Consider the following 20,333-nt stretch of genomic DNA (forward strand, 5'->3'; position numbering starts at 1 on the left):
CCCAACTAAATTGCTGCCCCCAGAACCACTCCCTACGTCTTTCTCCAGCTCCTCCTTGCACCCTTTCAGTGCATTTTGCATCATGCCTCTGCCTCCAAGAAACTCAGAGCTCCAAACGTGGTTCTCTATCATTCAACATTTCATCTGCACAACAACCCTGTGAGGTTGGTTAGGCCAAGAGTATGTGACTGGCCCAAGATCACCCAGTGTCAAAGTGGGGATTTGAAACCCAGGTTTCCCCAAGCCTAGCCTGACATTATCAGCACTATTCCACACAGTATCTAATCACACGCAACACTTCTGTCAACAATGCATGATATAACATCCTCCTCTTGTGCCTCACTTCACTGGCTGGCGGAGGCAGGGGGATGCACAACACAACGACTTCATGCCGCGTATTGCATTGAATCCCAATCCATTTTGCTAACAGAAGTGCATTAATTCCTGCAGCGCAACCTGATGCAAAACCCTTCCCCTGATGCAAGACGCTCCAGGTACCTTGTTTCAGGTAAAGGCGCCTTCCCGCTGGAGGAAAGCACCTCCGCTAGTGGAACAGGTCGATGGAATCCAATTTACAGGGTGCATTTTGATGGGGCGTTTCAGCCAGCATAAACTGCACTGGTTCCAACCAGTGCACTTTATGCTGGCTGAAATGCGATCACACTTACCTCGTGTCTGCGGAGCCCATCGCTGTATGCCCGTTCACACACAGCGGGCATCGGTGGTTTGTTTGTTTTTTTAAACTCAGTTTGCACATGTGCATAGGCAGCCATCCACAGAATGGCGATCTTCGTGCATGTGCAAAACACCCCGTCCCGAAAAGCATGCCCTGAAGAGAGGACTTACCTTTAAAATTTAAAGAGCAAACTGGCCTCCCTGAGGTCCCGGACTCCTCTAAAACATTAAACTAAGGACCTTTTCTTTTTTAAAAAAACAAACGCCGGGGCGAAGCGTCGCCCAAGCGCATATCGCCAACCTAAAAAAAAATGGCGGGCGAAAATCGGAAGCCTCGGGCTTCCGAACGGAAGGGGCTCTACAACGGTGGAGAGCGATCAGACGGGGGGGGGGTAAAGCGATTACAACCGTTGCACTCAGGATACCACCACTTGGGGACCTAGTGGCAGAATACAACGGTTTAAAGCTCTTTGCAACGGTTAGGGACGGAAGGCAGATGTTCGCCGTGTGAACGCCGGTAAGTACACCGATTCCAACCGGCACCTATACCGTTGCAAATGCCCCGTCTGAACGCACCCACTGTGTTAGACGTTACAAGGAGAAAAGAAGAAAAAAGAGAAGGAGGAGGAATGGTTCCCTGCTTCTTATAACATCTCCTTTGGGCCAAAGTTGCTCCTGAACCCAGGGGTCACTGAGCCGCCTACCTTTTCAGAGATGCCATGGTGTACAGGAACTTGCTGTAGTCATCCAGCACAGACCCATGGGTGTGAAGAAGGATCACATTGTAGGCCACCATGGCAGCCAGCATGATTGCCATTTTCAACTCGTGGTTTATCCGAAGGAAAACAGAACAGGAAATCAGGCCCAGAATGCAGCTGTAGATAAAATACTAGAAGAGGGAGAGCAAACCAAACAAGGATTTACACTCAGAGAGCAACGATGGTTTAGTTCCCACTGCGACTGCCATTTCTGCACACTGTAGGAATTGACCCAATCCCTTTTTACCACAGAGACCGGGGAATTCCTAGAGTGTCACAGAGGCAGTGACTTCACTTCTTTTAAGTGACCACCCGGAAGTGATGTCACAGCATCAGCGACACTGTTCCCTCTAAGCTGAGTTAGTGTGAGCTAGCTCACAGTTTTTTAGCTTCTGGCTCACAAATTTTTGTCTTAGCTCAGGAAGGATGGCTCCAGAACTAACTAATTTCTGCAGTAGCCAAATCGCTCGCTCACAACTTTAATGCCAGTACCTCACAAAGTAGAATTTTTGCTCACATGACTCCACAGCTTAGAGGGAACATTGATCAGCGATGCTTCCCTTTCCCAGGCTCTTCCCCACCCCCAATTGCTCAGGGATCGTAGGCACAGGCCTGGCCACCCTTTACATGGAATTGTTCTTTCACATTTTCTTTTAAACTTGACGGAACGGAGCTCTTCATACCCCTTTATTTTATTTTATCCCATGCGACTGTGGTAACTTATGAGAGACTACGAGCAGGCAAAGTCCTTACTATGCTACCGTTATCTCAGCTGGGAGTCGATGCGTGGAAAAGACCCTCACACATCGGCTGGCCTCTCACGCACGTTGCCACAGTGACACGGGACAAATCCATGAAAAACTAGTCTACACAACATCATAGCAGCATATGAAAGAGACCCACCTCCAATGTAAATGTGGTTAGGATGGGGGTTGAAAGCTGCATTCCTGGCAGCTTTCGGAGTAAACATACACATTATGTAATGTGTAAACATACACATTATGTATGTCCATCAGTGGCTATTAGCCACAAGGTATATATAGACTCTGGGGCAAGTGATGCTCTGTCATCTTGGTGCTTGGGGGGGCCAACAGTGGGAGGGCTTCTAATGTCCTGGCCCCACTGGTAGACCTCCTGATGGCACCTGGTATTTCTGGCCACTGTGTGACACAGAGTGTTGGACTGGATGGGCCTTTGGCCTGATCCAACATTTGGCTTCTCTGATGTTCTTATATGGAGCAGAACTCCATCAGTGGCCATTAGCCACAAGGGATAGATAGGAACTCTCAGTCTAGGGCAAGGGATGCTCCGTAGTCTTGGTGCTGGGGGGGGGCAGCAGAGGGGAGGGGCTTCTGGTGTCCTGGCCCCACTGCTAGACCTCCTGATGGCCCCTGGTATTTCTGGCCACTGTGTGACACAGAGTGTTGGACTGGATGGGCCTTTGGCCTGATCCAACATTGGCATCTCCTATGCTCTTATGCTTATGTATTACACTAACAAGCAGCATTGTGCTGGCTTCTTTACACTTAACAGGGGGATGCTGCACTGTAAATCTCAGGGAGGAGGGCTGGGATGGTGGGTCTCTTGTATGAAATGGTAAACACATCATCCGAGAAACGATGCAGGTGGAATGGGATTGGTGTGGGAACAACTGTGGAGAAGGCGGCAACCGCACTGCTAGAGGTATGCAAAGGAAAGGCCTCAAGTCCTTTCTCCATCAGCAGTAAGTGGAATGTGCTGGTTTCAAGCTGTAAGAATAATTAAATATGGTACAAACTTACTGGTACGAAAAAATAATTGTTCCGAGTATACCAGAGAGTCTGATCACTTGCGTCGGGAGAACTTGCGTTTGACGAGTTAAAAACGGGGAGGGATTCAGTCACATCCCCTTCATCGTACAAGAAAAACTAGAACAAGTGAAGATGAGATTGCATAATAAAGCTGGAATGGTCCCTTAAAGACTAACAACATTTATTTCAGCATAACCTTTTATAAATCAGGGTTCACTTCATCAGGTAAGTACTCTTTGGGTCTCTATGAAACACGCAAGTAATATCACGAAGAAATCTAACATCCAACTGGTTAACGATACACTGACATTTTTATATTACCTGACAGGAGAAATGTTGCACTTTATTCATTATTTTTAAATGTTTTCTGTCATAAAGAAAAGAAAGCTGCAATTGAATTATAGGTTGCATACAGAGACGATGCTAATCTTCTTAAACCTAGCTGAAGCTTCCCATTTGAGACGTTTAGAGCACACACAAATCGCTAACACTGGACAACCCGTAATCATCTACGGCAACCAGTCCAAACATTTTGTCCACGGTTGTTGATGCTTCCTAAAAATCGAATTAGAGGCAGGCTAGAAATAGGACCAAGGTCAAATCACGGGTCCTTGGAACTAAACAGGGATGACATGCAAATTACCATCTCAATAGTGTTCAAATGAGATGTCAGGGGCACAAACCAAATTTCGCGTGTCTGCTTCCTTCATGTGTAACGTGCAGTAGATGATCACACAGCAATATACAAAATCCAGAGAAAAAAAGCTGTGTACAGAAAGATGCTGAAACAGCACAAAGGCTAGTATATTAAAAGAACAATAAATACAAATAGAGTGTTATAAACCTCCAAAGAGTACATACAATATCAAAAAAGTACAGTTAATTCTATATAGCAGAAGTTTTCATAGGGATCATACAGGTAAGTTTCTAGAAGATCATACAGGTGTTTCAAAGTTTCATAGAGGTCATGCAGGTTATTTCAAATGAAGGTTCCAGATATTAATAACTTTGTTTCGGTGATGTTTGTGGAGTTGTTTCCTATTCTAAGAATAGAGACTGGTTGCTTACCTGTAAGAATTGTATACTTTTACTAAGGGAATTGTTTGTTGAGATGCTCATACCTCAGATTTTAATGGAAATGATGCTTATATAATAGTTATGACTGAAGAAGATCACCGAAACGAAGCCTTTGGGATTCTTAAATGACTGGGAAAACATTGTAACCCTCTCATCACCGAAATTGTTGCCTGTGACGGACTTCAAACATCACACAGGCAGGTTGGAAGGGTAACAAAGTGTAGCAGGAAGAACAACAAAACCTTCTCAAGCTTACCATATTAAAGACAGCCATCGTTAATATTATAGCTGTGGTTATCAAAGTGATTGTGATCCGTGGCCAGGGGCGGTTTGCAATGACTCCTGATGACTTCAAAACCCACATCAGCGGGGCAGAGACTTTCTTCTTGCACTGCTGGATAAGAGGTGCATGAAAAACGCATGCCTATGAATATTCCTGGTCTTTCTGAACGATCGACAAAACAAAGAAAAGTAGGCAACTCAAATAAAAGTAATTCGGGGGCATATCAAATAATGACTTGCAGTGACAAATTCTTACTCATTTGAACGAACTGGAATTTGTACAAAGTTACGACGTTTCCCATACTTGAGCCATGAGACAGGAGACGACTAACTAGGCCACCCTGACCCAGGATCCTAATCAGGTCTAACTGAATGGAGCTTACACCCAGGAAAGTATTCTTAGGATGGCACCGTGCCCACATAAAATATATTCAGAGATAAAAAGGGATTTAACTACATGGGGTCCCTGTCCTTCCAAGCCTTTTCATTTGAGTGTAGGGGACCCTGGAGGGCAAAGAGATTTGTTAATTACATTTATATTCTGTTTTGGGCACACCAACGGATCTCAAAACAATGAACGGCCATTAAAAACAATCCAATACTTAAAAACATATTTTAAAACTCTCTTAAAAACACTAAACAAGAAGTACCAGCAGAATGGAAAGTGCAGCATTTTAAAAAGATTTTCCATTTTTTTAAGAGTTCAAAAGAAAAAAACACACAAATATTTTTCCTGCCCTTGGTAAAGGATCTAGCCAGGGGAACATTGAACAGCGACAGTTCCACAACAGCCTGCTCTGGGGTAAACCACATAACTGCGGATGGAGGGTATTCAGAGAAGCGGCTCATCAGTAAGGGCGCGAAAAGGTTCACCTGCAAGATGCCCTTGTGGAAGCAACCCGGGATATAGGCCACTTGGGACTTTAAAGATGAGGAGTCCGTGCCTTGGGCAAAGCCCAGGATGTACGACTACTTCCACGACATGCTTTTATACTCTGCAACAGCAATGGCACCGTATTGTGTGGGAACAGAACACACACCTCCCTGTCTTTGCGCTGCTCGTTGCTGCTGTCCTCCCAAACCCCTTTGCCAAGCCCCTTTCCCCCCACCATGCCTCCATGCTTGGGACTCCTCCCTTCCCTCCTGAATCACTCCACTTCCTCCTCATGTCCAGTTCCCTTCCCTTGCTGCACTAGAGCACTAAAGTAAAGGTAAAGGTTCCCTTGCTCGAAAGCCAGTCGAATCCAACTCATCTCCGTTTCAAAGCCGAAGAGCCAGCGCTGTCCGAAGACGTTTCCGTGGTCATGTGGCCGGCATGACTAAACACCAAGGCGCACGGAACGCTGTTACCTTCCCACCAAAGTGGTACCTATTTATCTACTTGCCATTTCTTGCTTTCGAACTGCTAGGTTGGCAGGAGCTGGAACTAGAGACGGGAGCTCATGCTGTCATGCGGCAACTTGGGTCTCGAACTGCTGAACTACCGACCTTCCACAGCCTGCAGTTCAGCGTCTTAACCACTTGAGCCACCGCAGCTCCTTCTAGAGCACTACAAAATGAATAAATGGAACGTCCATGTTTAGAGGCAGTAACTCTGAATACTGGTGCTGGCAGGGGGCAACAAGAGGAAGGCATTGACCTCTCTGCCCCACTTGTAGACCTTCCAAGGGCATCTTGTTGGGCACTGGGTTTAACAGGATCTTTGACTACCTCGACCATTGGTCTGACACAGAATGGGGACTGTCAGGGGTCATTTCGTAGAAAAAGAGGTGCAGGAGCTCATTAGCATAACTTATTAGCATAACTCATTTGCATATGCCACACCCCCTGACATCACCGGAAGTGTGTCAGAAGGCAACACCCACCGCTCAGGCTCCACTGGACTGTTTTGGATTGCTAGCTATTGGGGGGGGGGGAGAAACGTGCAGATCTGTCCTCACAGAGGAGGGAGAGCTTGTACCTGAATAAAACTTGGTCTTAAAGGTGCCACTAGACTTTTTTGGATTGCTAGCTATGGGGGGGGACGCGCAGATCTGCCCTCACAGAGGAGAGAGAGCTGGTACCTGAAGGCGGGTTTGGGGGGGGGCTCTGCAACTTACCTGGCTGCTTCTTGCTCCTCGTGGCCCAACTGAGGGCTGCTGGAAGCAGGGGGTGGGGCTTGTTGCATTTGCCTGCCCCCTGGGCTCCTTACTGCCGGAGCTCCGCTCCTGTGCGCTTCCACAGGAAATGACCCCTGGGGACTGTGATGTTCACATATGGGGACCTCGTTTAGGTCAAAGCTATGGTAGGGGAGAAAGGGACTGAACCCTCCCCTATATAACTTTACTTACCAAACCCAATCCCTTATCCTCCCCCCATAAAAAGAAGAGAAGTTACAGTATTTACTCTGCAAGACTAGGTTGTTTTCCAGGTAAGCCATAACAAATGGAGGGGACCATCTTGCATTCACATACAAGTTACAGTTGTTGTTGTTCAGTCGCACAGTCGAGTCCGTCTCTTCTCGACTCCATGGACCACATCACACCAGGCTCTCCCGTCTTCCATTGTGCTCTGGAGTTTGCTTAATTTCATGTTCGTTGCATCGATAACACTGTCTAACCATCTCATCCTTTGCCGTCCCCGTCTTCTTTGACCTTCAGTCTTTCCCAGCATCAGGGTCTTCTCCAGTGAGTGCTCCCTTCTCATTGGGTGGCCAAAGTATTTGAGCTTCAGTTTCATTATCTGGCCTTCCAGAGAACAGTCAGGGTTGATTTCTTTTAGGATTGTCTGATTCGATCTCCTTGCAGTCCAAGGGACTCTCAAGAGTCTTCTCCAGCACCATAATTCAAAATAATCTATTTTTCAGCGCTCGGCCTTCCTTATAGTCCAACTCTCGCAGCCATACGTTACTAAAGTTACAGTTATGTCCACTAAAACAATTGGAGAGGGGGTTATATAACATTTTTAAATGGGTGGCAATGGAGGAGGAGGAGGAGGAGGCGGTGGAGAATTGATTGAACTGTACTGGTTGATGACCATAATAATAAACTAAACTACCCCAAGGAGTCTCTGAGTTGCTTACAATCACCTTCCCTTCCTCTCCCCACAACAGACACCCTGTGAGGTAGGTGGGGCTGAGAGAGTTCCTTGGACAAAGAAAGGGAGCAAATTGCCTCTGCCAAGTGGAAACAGGAAGAAGCTGAACTAATAAACTTTATAAGGTGGAAGGTTTTCAAGGCCTACAATCTAGGGATTTGCTGGTATGGATACAGTGGATCGATATAGTGAATCACAGCTTCAGCTACACAGTAAGACTGGAATATCAGCACTCAAATGCTATGGACAGAAGGCAAGCCTTCATTTACCCTTGCATCCCTTTGGAGTAATCCATGTCAAAATCAGGTGTGTTTCATTCCACATTTAAAAACACATGAACAAGTCTCTCTACTATCTGTCTTAGGCAGCTCGGCTATTTTCTCAAGACCACCCTAAACATCTGGATTCCAAAGAGTTTACACGATCATCCTCTGCCTAGCCAACTTTCTTTTCTGACTCCCTTCCTTTCTTCCTTCCTTCTTTCCTCTTTTAAAAATCACCCACAGAGTGTTTACGTGGCGTAGCGTCTCTGACCTGAAAACAATGTGTACATTTTCAGATGAGATTCGGTTGGGTTTCCATCTCCCAAACACCATTCAGGGGCATATCAGGTCACGCATTTTCTCTTTCGTACTATACATCAAATCAAGTTATTTTAAGAAACTGCCCTGCCAGCAAGACAGCTCTGTTTATTAGAAAACACAATCTACCCATGAGAAAGAAATCGCTGCTCTAACCAAGCCGTTCGGTGCAAGTTCCAAAAATAATGACAAATTTAAGAATGTGCGTCAAAAACAACAAGCCACGAGTCTTTTGAGAACTCATTTCCCCTTTTAATACAGCCATACACGACAGAACTCAGTTGTCCTTTGAAACACAAACAGGAGAGCACAGCATCTTCAGTACTGTGACTGCCTTATTAGAGAAAGAAAACAGTCAGAGCAACTATTTGCATTCTGAGCACCTCTTTTCTTTCAGAAATTCTTTTTTTTAGTCCAACACTGCATCTCTGTTACGGTCAATGTTCCCTCTGAGCTGTAGAGTCTTGTGAGCAAAAAATCTACTTTGTGAGCTACTGGCATTAAAACTGTGAGTAGGCGGTTTGGCTGCTGCATAAATCAGTTTGCTCTGGAGCCCTCCTTCCTGAGCTAAGACAAAAGTGTGTGAGCCGGAGGCTAAAAAACTGTGAGCTAGCTCACACTAACTCGGCTTAGAGGGAACACTGGTTATGGTTTCATATGTTTTAATTAAACCCCGGTAAATTTTGCTCTCCATTTGCCTTCATATGCTCTTTATCTGTGGTACAAATGCCTTCTGTGGATCAATAAAGGATAAGAGACCACAAGGCACACATCTATCTACCAGCAAGTTAAAGTGCTTGTAAATATGCTAAGATACAATGCTAGGGCTCAGTGGCAGAGCTTGGGATGCAGAAGGTCCCAGGTTCAATCCCCGGCATCTCCAGTTAGAAATTAGCAGGCAGCAGGTGATGTGAAAGACCTCCACCTGAGACCCCAGAGGGCCACTGCAATGACTAAACAATACTGACCTTGATGGAGGAGGAGAGGAGAGGAGATTGGATTTATACCCCGCCCTTCACTTGGAGTCTCAGAGCGGCTTACAAACTCCTTTCCCTTCCCCTCCCCACAACAGACACCCTGTGAGGTGGGTGGAGCTGAGAGAGCTCTTGACAGAAAGTGCTCTTTTTCAAGGACAGCTGTGCCAGAGCTTGTGACTGACCCAAGGTCACATCAGCAGGTACAAGTGGAGGAGTGGGGAATCAAACCCGGTTCTCCCAAGTTAGAGTCCGCACACTTAACCACTACACCAAACTGGCTCTCCAATGGTTTGATTCAGGATAAAGAAGCTTTATGTGTGTTCAATACCACAAGCAGTGGGGGATATTGTAGGAAAGTGAATCGTTATTTTACTGTAACAAAGCTTTAGAAAAGAGTAAGAGTCCAGTAGCACCTTAAAAACTAACAAAATATGTAGAACAGATCAGAGTCCAGTGGCACCAACAAAGGTCCCGGTCACACCGGTTGGAAAAGCCATGCCGGAAGTGCGGCTTCTTAGAGCCGCACCAAACGAAAGTGCGGCATTGGGATCAGACGCTTCCCCCGAGCCGCTGCGCATATTCTGTTTGGTGCGATCACATGGCCGGGGGAAGCAAGGCAAAGACGGGCGAGCCGAGGCTGCTGGAGTATTCGTGCGCATGCGCAGTCCGGCAGTCCCTCAAATAACACAGGCTGCTGGTGTGTCTGCGATCCCACTCCTGGCCTTGCTGTGGATCTTCCGGTAGGTACTACATTTTCCCTAGTACCTTTTTGATCTGCATTTTCGGCCGGAAGGGGCAGGTTGGGGGTGGGGGCGCGACGCTTGCCAGATGTTGGCATCTGATCGCGCTGGTTTAATCCGCCCTTAACCCGCCTGTTTCGCGGGGCACATCCTCCCGTGTGACCGGGGCCAAAGTTTCATTCAAGGTACGAGCTTTCATGTGCATGCACACTTTTTCAAATACAAATGCACACAAAAGCGCACACCTTGAATAAAATTTGGTTGGTCTTAAAGGTGCCACTGGACTCTAAAATTGTTCTGCAGCTTCAGGCCACCTGGATCTAACAAAATATGTGGCAGGGTATGAGCTTTTGTGAGTCACTGCTCACTTCTTCATCTTGAAATGTAACAAAGCTTGCAAGTGAAATCCTGATCAGCTTGTAGGCAGAACTCTAATCAGCAATCTCTTCGTGGTTGAAAATCAGACCGTCTCTGCTCTCCCCAGGACATTCAGGGACATACCATGGGGAAATCAGCCTGTGCAGAAATTACTTTGTGTTAGTGCAAAGTACTTGTCAGTTAGGAGGTACGTTATGAGAGGGTTACAACTTGCTTGAGCTACAAAAGCCTTTAGAACGGCAGGAGAGTCCCCCTTGCTGGGACACCAAATGAAGAGGAAAGTCCAAAGGCCAGACCGGGAACTGACAAATTATCTTTGCCTCTAGGAGGCTGCCCGAAAAGTTAGGTGCCAGACTAATTTTTCAGTCTGCAGGGCTTTATAATTTTTATAACAATATTTTCTCACTATTGCGCCCACAAAACTTTCTACCAAACTCTCTGCAGTTCTTTTGTATTTTTATTTAAGACGTAATCAATGTTCCCTCTAAGCTGAGTTAGTGTGAGCTGAGTTCTTTAGCCTCCGGCTCACACATTTTTGTCTTAGCTCAGGAAGGACGGCTCCAGAGCAAACTAATTCATGCAGCAGCCAAATCGCTCGCTCACAACTTTAATGGCGGTAGCTCACAAAGTAGAATTTTTGCTCGCAAGACTCCACAGCTTAGAGGGAGCCTTGGCTGTAATATAATAAAAGCACTGTAGTAGAGAAATAAATATGGTGGTAAACCTGGCTGCTGCCATAATAAAAACCTCATAATAAAATCATTGCTGAGAATACTCGATGCCACAACACTTCTAGGCCTCATGGTGACCTGGGATTTGTCAAGCCCTGGGCTACTCCTCCTCAAAATAGCTTTTCTATCTTGTACTCTGTGAGAAATTGTTTTTGGAATACTGGAATTTCACAGAATTTCCTCAGAGACTTTTCAGAGAAGGCTCAACAAAAGGATAGTGACGTCCACCGTACTGCCATGGTGGTGGCTGTGGCCCCAGTGAAAACCCCTTGTGACAGGAACCCCCACCCCACCCCCACTGCAGAACTTGTTCTGTGACTCAAAGGATAGATGTGGACGTTTTCTCAGACATCTGTCCCATGGGGCAACCTGTTTTCGACACCAAGTGGGATTCAACTTCAAAAGTAACTTGCAGTATGGCACAGGAGCCTGGTGTGCAGTGTTGTATTCTGGACAGCAGCCACAATGATTTCAGTTTGTAGACCTTTGTTCCAGGACAATGAACACAAAATGACCATTACAGCTCATAAGTGCCAGATTCCACAGCCAGCAATTGAGTACACGCTTATCAGAAAGGTTATACTTTATTGCAGAGCTACAGCTGCTGTAACAAAGCCACTGTTAAGAATGCCGTCGCCCCTACAAGCATAATGGGATATAGGGTATTCGTATGCACACACACACCTTCCTTAGGCCAATTAGCCACATTCCCGCGCACGGGAGAAGGAGCCCCAGGCCGTTAGAGCCAAAGCTGAGAACCGAAAGCGCTCCCACGGTTCCCTGAATCCCAGACACTACACACCACCTGCAAGGCCATAGATAAGCAAGCGTTACAGAAGCAAAGAGGGAATGCAGCGGTACTTGGTACACCGGGCAAGCAAGCACCCCACCCCCAACCGTTATGGCAGCATAGCTGACAATAAGATGCACCTGACTCTATTCTTGGGCAGTGAGAAGACCTGCAGTTCAGGGAAGGACCCTGGAGCATACTTCCAGAGGGCTCTCCCCATCCAAAACCAGGGGAGAAGGCTGGGATCAGAGAAGACAGAGGCAATCAAAATTGAAGACTAAGCGCTGCAGTTACCCTCCTTCCGAGCAAAGCTGTATTTTGGACGGGATGGAAACCACCTGGATTTAATTGTAATTTATTATTTTATTTCAGATTGGGGATCCATCCAGATCGAAAGGTGGGGCAGACATCAAATATAGAAGAAGAAGAAGAGATTGGATTTATCCCCCGCCCTTCACTTGGAGTCTCAGAGCAGCTTACAAACTCCTTTCCCTTCCCCTCCCCACAACAGACACCCTGTGAGGCAGGTGGGGCTGAAAGAGGTCTTTCAAGAAGAGCTCTGCCAGAACCAGGGCTTTTTTTGTAGAAAAAGCCCAGCAGAAACTCATTAGCATAATAGGCCACACCCAACAGCCAAAACCCATTAGCATATTAGGCCACACCCCTGATAGCACAGCTCATTGGCATATTAGGCCACACTCCCCCATGTTACCAGAAGTGTGGTCATCCAGCCACACCCACCTTTTGCTTCTTATTCTGTTTACTTTGTTGTCAAAACCCAGAGGTTTTTTTGTAGCAGGAACTTATTTGCATGTTAGGCCACACACCCCTAATGTAGCCAATCCTAATGAGTTTCTGCTGTTAGGTGTGGTCTATTATGCTAATGAGTTCCTGCTGGGCATGGCCAACTCAGGAGCCAGCCGGAACTCCATTCCTGTGCACTCCTGCCCAAAAATAGCCCTGGCCAGAACTATGGCTTGCCTAAGGTCATCCAACAGCTGCAAGAAGAGGAGTGGGGAATCAAACCTGGTTCTCCCGGATTACAGTCCACGCACTTAACCACTACACCAAACTGGCTCTCAAATCAAACATCTTTTACCAAAGCCTAATTATTCTGCGGTGGCTCAAGTGGTTAAGACGCTGAACTGCAGGCTGTGGAAGGTCAGTAGTTCAGCAGTTCGAGACCCGGGTGTGCCGCATGACAGAGTGACCTCCCGTCTCTAGTTCCAGCTCCTGCCAACCTAGCAGTTCGAAAGCAAGAAATTGCAAGTAGATAAATAGGTACCACTTCGGTGGGAAGGTAACAGCGTTCCGTGCGCCTTGGTGTTTAGTCATGCCGGCCACATGACCACGGAAACGTCTTCGGACAGCGCTGGCTCTTCGGCTTTGAGACGGAGATGAGCACCGCAACCCTAGAGTCGGATTCAACTGGCTTTCGAGCAAGGGAACCTTTACCTTTACTAATTATTCAATAGTTAGGAATCACCATCAACCAATGTTCCCTCTAAGCTGTGGAGTCTTGTGAGCAAAAATTCTACTTTGTGAGCTCCTGGCATTAAAGTTGTGAGTGAGTGATTTGGCTACTGCATAAATTAGTTTGCTCTGGAGCCATCCCTTCCTGAGCTGAGACAAAAATGTGTGAGCCGGAGGCTAAAAAACTGTGAGCTAGCTCACACTAACTCAGCTTAGAGGGAACACTGCCATCAACATAGATACTTGTCAGGGCAAAAGCAAAAATGTAATTCACTGTGAACTAGCTCTGTTAAAAGAATCTGATTCGGTTGAGACTTAATGGATAAGAAGTGCCAATATGACTATTTTCTGCATTTCAAATCACTGGGGGTGGGGGAGACATAAATTAATTCGAGGGAAGGAAGTCCGCAGAGCTCTATTTTCTTCTCAGGCAACTTATGGCAGCATTATTATACTGACATTAAAAAAAAAAAACAGGCGGCCTTCAAATAACGCAGAGGTGTTCTTGTGGCCGTATTATTTATGCATGAGCAAGGAAGCGGAGCCATGCTTCATACCTACCAAAAGCTGTCCAGCAAAACAGATAAAAAGAATGAAGGAAAGCAGAAGAAAGGCAGCCCCGAAGGAGATTCCAAGAATAGACTTTCTACAAGACAAGGAGAAAAAGGCCTGTTAGAGAAGCCAGCATACTGATAAGGGGCGCAAACGCTTCCTCCCCTCTCCCCGGGCCGATGGTGAGAATTAGGCACATTTGCAGTCATTGGGGGCCACCCAGCAGATGTGATTGCAGAAGCCATGTCTGACGGCTTACCTGTCTGCCCTTTTTGCATACAAAGCAGGGAATGGACAAGTGGTACCTAAATTTAACATCGAAGTGGGTACTCCCTTGAGAAGAGCTGGACCTGCTCCTCACCTTCCCTTTCTGTAGTCAGCTGCCCTAGATATTCTCCTCCAAGACCAGCTCCCTTTTGGCATGGGAAGTGTGTGAGGGAGAGAACACAGGCAAAGATCACACATTCTCCACGTCTATAAAGTACAAACGGCATGCTCCTGCTGCCTCAATTTACTCCAGGGTTGTGCAGGAAAGGGAGAGGGGATTCAATCCATCAACGTCTGCTACGTTCCACTATTTGAAACCAGGTCTCCCACTCTACCATTAGCATTTCAAAAGAAAAGATATGTAGGACACGCATGTTTTCCTTTAATATATTAATAGCAGAGCAGAGATCCTGGTTTCAAATAGCAAAACAGAGGCTGCGGTCACACGGAGCATTCGCCACGCTACAGAGACAGAAGATAGGCGGATTTTCCGGGCACGATCACACCGCAACATCTGGGAAGCGTAGAGCTCCCGTGGCTAACCCGAGGCTTCCCGCCGAAGATGCGGCGTAAAAAACTAGTACCTACCACGGAGCAAGGGTGGGCGTCTGATCGCGTTTCCAGTGGTAGTTTGTGGCATCCGGCGCCCACCCATGTCCCGTCGCAAAAAGTTTTTTTTCCCCAAGTCTCCACGGGATGCACACAAGCGACCAACGGCGCATGTGCACACTTCGGTTTAACCCCCCCCCCACACAACCCCGTTTGCCACCGCGGCGGTGCCTAGCCATTGCTGCTGTGATCGCGCCGCTTCTTTGCCGCGCCGCAGGATTGTCGTGTGATCGGCACCTCCCCCCGAACAGCGGGACATGTGATCCGGCGGCTGCGCGTTAGTTTGCTCCGGGGCAAACAGCCACAAACACACACCCCACATTTTCCGGCCCGTGTGACCAGGGCCTGAGTCGAAAGTAAAGAGTTAATCCCCCTATCTTCCCTAAACAGCCCCAAAGCCAACTGAGGGTCTTGGGAGCCTGCAACGTGCACTTTGTAAACAGAACGAGATACATGATCTCCATCTTGCCTGTCTGAACCCCGAGGCCATGGAGGGAAGCCAGGGTGAAGTTTCAGGAAGCTCACCTGAAGGCTGCTTTTGTTTCCAGAGCCTCAACCCATATTTTGCAAGTGATTCAACAAACACGGCTGTTGATGCTACAGCAGCTAATCTGGCCCTCAATCAAGCCAGAGGATGAGTGAAGCAGGGATCCTTCAGAATGACGCATATATTATTTACACTTCACAGGAGATGAAGCACTAATAAGTCTCTTGAACGGATGGTGAACAAGCCTTTGTTTTTGTCAAATAAGTGATGATTCCTGCTTTCATGTGTAACTTTGGAGATATGGCAAATTTAATTACCAACACGATCCGACGACGACCATGGGCAAAATCCAGAACATTTAAATCCTATTTATTTCAATGGGAGAAACTTAACCATGCTCCTAAGAGCCGAGGTAGACGATATGTGTTCTGTCAACTGGATCAGCGGGCAAGCGGCAGGTGACTACACCACATGGCACCCCACAGCAAGGTCAGCAGGCTCCCCACAGCCATTTTGGCTCAGCCCTGAGCCATGCTCCCAAGCATAATTGGGCCCCAGCGTGCTCGGAGACGTTAGTTCCCTGATGTTGCAGGCGAGTGCAAGTCAGGTTGGGGGATGCCAATCTGTCTTCCAGGGCTCTTTTTGTAGAAAAAGCCCAGCAGGAGCTCATTAGCATAATAGGCCACACCCAACAACAGGAACTCATTAGCATATTGGGCCACACCCCTGACAGCACAGCTCATTAGCATATTAGGCCGCACCCCCATGTTACCAGAAGTGTGGTCATCCAGCCACACCCACCTTTTGCTTGTTGTTCTGTTTACCTTGTTTGCTGTCGAAACCCAGGGCCTTTTTTTGGAGCAGGAACTCCTTTGCATGTTAGGCCACACACCCCTAATGTAGCCAATCCTAATGAGTCTCTGCTGTTGGGTGTGGCCTATTATGCTAATGAGTTCCTGGTGGGCGTGGCCAACTTGGGAGCCAGCCGGAACTCCGTTCTTGTGCGTTCCTGCCCAAAAATAGCGTACCATCTAGTTTGGCCCTAACTCCCCCACTGCAATCAGCAGGGCTTAACACCTTAATTTCGACTGCATCTTTTGGTCTTTGGCGCAGTGTAACACTATAATCAGCTATGGTATTTATGTAACAGTTTTACTGAAAATCACATTTCTTTATTTAGAGCACACCTACAAGCAATGTTCCCTCTAAGCTGAGTTAGTGTGAGCTAGCTCACAGGTTTTTTAGCCTCCGGCTCACCCATTTTTGTCTCCGCTCAGGAAGGGATGGCTCCAGAGCAAACTGATTTATGCAGCAGTCAAACGGCTCGCTCACAGCTTTAATACCACTAGCTGACGAAGTAGAATTTTTGCTCACAAGACTCCCCAGCTTAGAGGGAACACTGCCTACAAGTACACTAGCTGCTTTGCAAAAGGTAAATAGGTCTGCCCAAAGCAGTTCAACAGTCTAAAAGCATGATCCACACGCTTCTTATTTGCCATTGGTTTCAATGGGTTGTCCTTAACCGAATGGCACGGTCTTTAATGATTCCAGGGTGAAATCTGGTAAGTCCCTGGGATGGACATGTGGAGACTGAGGAAGAACAAACACCTCCCCACCCTCCGTGGCTCTTTCTGCTGGTGAAGATGGCACAAGAGGGAAGCATCAACCCCCGCCTTCCCCCTTCCTTGCAGTGTTCGGAGACTGGTGGACAGGTTTCTAAAGTTTTTAAGAGTCTATACAAAGCGTTGGGAAAAGTGGGCTCTACTCCATGAATCTTCGTATTGGGATAAAAAAGTGTTCGGATATAAGGTCGGGAGGCCAGGGTGCTAAGATTTTTCGCCATTGTATATATACTGGTTTTATCTATTGTCAGGGCTTTTTTTTGTAGAAAAAGCCCAGCAGGAACTCATTAGCATAATAGGCCACACCCAACAGCAAAACTCATTAGCATATTAGGTCACACCCTTGACAGCACAGCATATTAGCATATTAGGCCACACCCCCATGATACCAGAAGTGTGGTCATCCAGCCACACCCACCTTTTGCTTCTTATTCTGTTCACCTTGTTGTCAAAACCCAGAGCTTTTTTTTGTAGCAGGAACTCCTTTGCATGTTAGGCCACACACCCCTAATGTAGCCAATCCTAATGAGTTCCTGCTGTTGGGTGTGGCCTATTATGCTAATGAGTTCCTGCTGGGTGTGGCCAACTCAGGAGCCAGACGGAACTCTGTTCCTGTGCGTTCCTGCCCAAAAATAGCCCTGTCTATTGTTATTTATTGGACTGGTTTAATGTCGTTGGATGAGACTGCATATTACTTGTTGTAAGCCGCCTTGAGCCCTACTGGCAGGGAGGGGCGGCCTAGTAAATCTAATTAAATAAATAAATAAAAGGTGACAGAAGACTCCGTATTTATTTCTCCTACTCATCACATGTAACACCTGCCTTTCTATCCAGGAGGCAACCTACAACCTAAGGTAGTCAGAAGGACATTTGCATTCTCAAGCCCGTGATTCCTGTGGAGCATCGTGACCAGCCAACCTCATAGGCAAGGCTAGATCCAAGCGTGACGCCCGGAAAGGCCAGTCCCTGTTTCAGGAGAACCGCACAATATTTTTACTTCAACTTTGATAAACTTCAATAAACTATAACAGCAAACATTTCATGTTCCTTTTAACCAGGGCTTTTTTTGTAGAAAAAGCCCAGCAGGAACGCATTAGCATAATAGGCCAAACCCCTGATAGTACAGCGCATTAGCATATTAGGCCACACCCTCATGTTACCAGAAGTATGGTCATCCAGCCACACCCACCTTTTGCTTCTTATTCTGTTTACCTTGTTTGTTGTCAAAACCCAGGGCCTTTTTTTGTAGCAGGAACTCCTTTGCATGTTAGGCCACACACCCCTAATGTAGCCAATCCTAATGAGTTTCTGCTGTTGGGTGTGGCCTGTTATGCTAATGAGCTCCTGCTGGGCGTGGCCAACTCAGGAGCCAGCTGGAACTCCGTTCCTGTGCGTTCCTGCCCAAAAATAGCCCTGCTTTTAACTGAAGAGATTCCCAACATAACGTTAACATTGTCCCGGGATAACAGGATAGTGTCACCTTCTTTTTTTTAATTTTGATTTTACTAGAATCTCCTTAGCTCAGTGATGTCATTTATAATGCAAGAGTGCATACACGCTAGGCCTCTTAGCAGGCAAAGCATAACTAATCTAGGTTATGCAATCCTGAGTTAAGTGCATGAAGTGCATAGAGCATGAACAGAAGTGCTATCTGGGGCAGACCAAGAGCCCACCTCACTCAGTTATGGACAACATCAGCAGTGGACGCAGCCAGGCATTTGCTCAGCATCAGAGGTTATTTAGGAATTCACCACCTACCTCTATTATAATCTGTCCCACAAAAGTACTCACAGAGACCAGAACCTCCTATATAAAACAGCTGGAGGTTTTGGTGCCCTCTACAGGTGTGGATTCAGAAGGTTGGATCCAGACTATATTCGCCACTTCCACGGACCCTCCCCTTCTTACTGCAGGCCCCCTTCCCCCCATGTTATTCTTCAGGGTCCACTATCCTCCCCCCCCCTCCGGAGCATCACTTATGAATGCGTGATTAACACATGGAATTCACTGCCACAGGAAGTGGTGGCGGCTACAAGCATGGACGGCTTCAAAAGGGAATTAGATAAGCATATGGAGCAGAGGTCCATCAGTGGCTATTAGCCACAAGGTATAGATAGGGGCTCTGGGGCAAGTGATGCTCTGTCATCTTGGTGCTTGGAGGGGGGGGTCAACAGTGGGAGGGTTTCCAGTGTCCTGGCCCCACTGGTGGACCTCCTGATGGCACCTGGTATTTCTGGCCACTGTGTGACAGAGTGTTGGACTGGATGGGCCTTTGGCCTGATCCAACATCGGCATCTCTTATGTTCTTATATGGAGCAGAGGTCCATCAGTGGCTATTAGCCACAAGGTAAAGATAGGGGCTCTGGGGCAAGTGATTCTCTGTCTTCTTGGTGCTTGGGGGGGGGTCAACAGTGGGAGGGCTTCTAATGTCCTGGCTCCACTGGTGGACCTCCTGATGGCACCTGGTATTTCTGGCCACAGAGTGTTGGACTGGAGGGGCCATTGGCCTGATCCAACATTGGCATCTCTTATGTTCTTATGTCCAATTTATGCAGAAAGGTGGGTTGTAGGGGGAGGTGGGGGAGGCAGGCAAGTTCCATTCTGCTAATGGGAATTTTAGTTTGGAGCCAAGCTACAGTGAGGAGTGCTAATGGAAAGAAACAGCTGTCGCCTTGGAAGCCTGTTCCCCTGATTTCGGATGTGACAATCTGTCAGTGGGTATGGTGTCATAGCAAAGGAAAGTTTCTTGTACATTTTCAAGGGCGAGGCCCTTTGTTCTCACAGGTAGGAGGCAAATGGGACAGAGGGGGGCAACCGGCGGCTGCATATTCAGCGCCCCGCAAAAACCAGTGGCGCAGACGTCTCTGCCAGCTTCTCGGCAAGCAGGGGAGGGTTTGGTGGTTCCCTGCAAATTGGCCAGCGGACCACGGTCTCCCTGTGGCCTAGTCCCACCTTCCAGGCTTCCATAAACGCATTCATAAGACATTAATTAACAGATTCCTGCAGGAGACACATTATCAGCTTTTGCCTCATTTTGATAATTTGCATCTCTTCTTCTCTTCTCTCTCTTTTTTGTTTTTTGCTGGGGAGGGAGTACATTCAAGAAGCTTTCAATAGATTTCAGTCGGCACAGAGGCTTGGAGTGGATAAGCGTTCCATTGTTAGCCCATCTTTTGGATACAAGCATTTCAAGGCAGCCTTCCCTTTCTTTTACCAGGTGCAACAGGGGAAGCAAAAGGCCATCAGACGAATGAGTGGCTTTGAAAAAAAGTCTTGTGTGCCTGTCAATGGCTTTCAGACACTCATTTGTATAAGGGGGTTGTTTTCTGGAAACTCAAGGAAGCAAAATGCCTCTGTTCGAATATCTTCCTTCACAATTTGTGTTTATAAAGGGAATGATGTTCAACATGTAAAAGCCCCATTCAGGCCCCTGCCACACGGGGGGGGGGGAGAAGGGGCAAAGGGGGGT

The 20,333-nt window shown here is 47.2% G+C and overlaps 1 protein-coding gene across 1 annotated transcript in view; it reads right to left on the reverse strand.

Annotated features, from left to right (window-relative positions):
• Positions 1 to 20,333, reverse strand: part of ADCY2 (adenylate cyclase 2 (brain)) — a 200,078-nt gene that overhangs the window by 61,765 nt on the left and 117,980 nt on the right. The window contains exons 14-17 of the mRNA XM_015409355.1: positions 13,889 to 13,973; positions 4,557 to 4,691; positions 3,215 to 3,340; positions 1,380 to 1,564 (exon numbers count right to left, since the gene is read on the reverse strand). Of these exons, the coding sequence (XP_015264841.1) occupies positions 1,380 to 1,564; positions 3,215 to 3,340; positions 4,557 to 4,691; positions 13,889 to 13,973 (531 nt within the window). The remainder of the gene's footprint in view (positions 1 to 1,379; positions 1,565 to 3,214; positions 3,341 to 4,556; positions 4,692 to 13,888; positions 13,974 to 20,333) is intronic.

The sequence above is a fragment of the Gekko japonicus genome, unplaced genomic scaffold (assembly GCF_001447785.1).
Source record: "Gekko japonicus isolate JY-2015 unplaced genomic scaffold, Gekko_japonicus_V1.1 scaffold707, whole genome shotgun sequence".
Classification (NCBI taxonomy): domain Eukaryota; kingdom Metazoa; phylum Chordata; class Lepidosauria; order Squamata; family Gekkonidae; genus Gekko; species Gekko japonicus.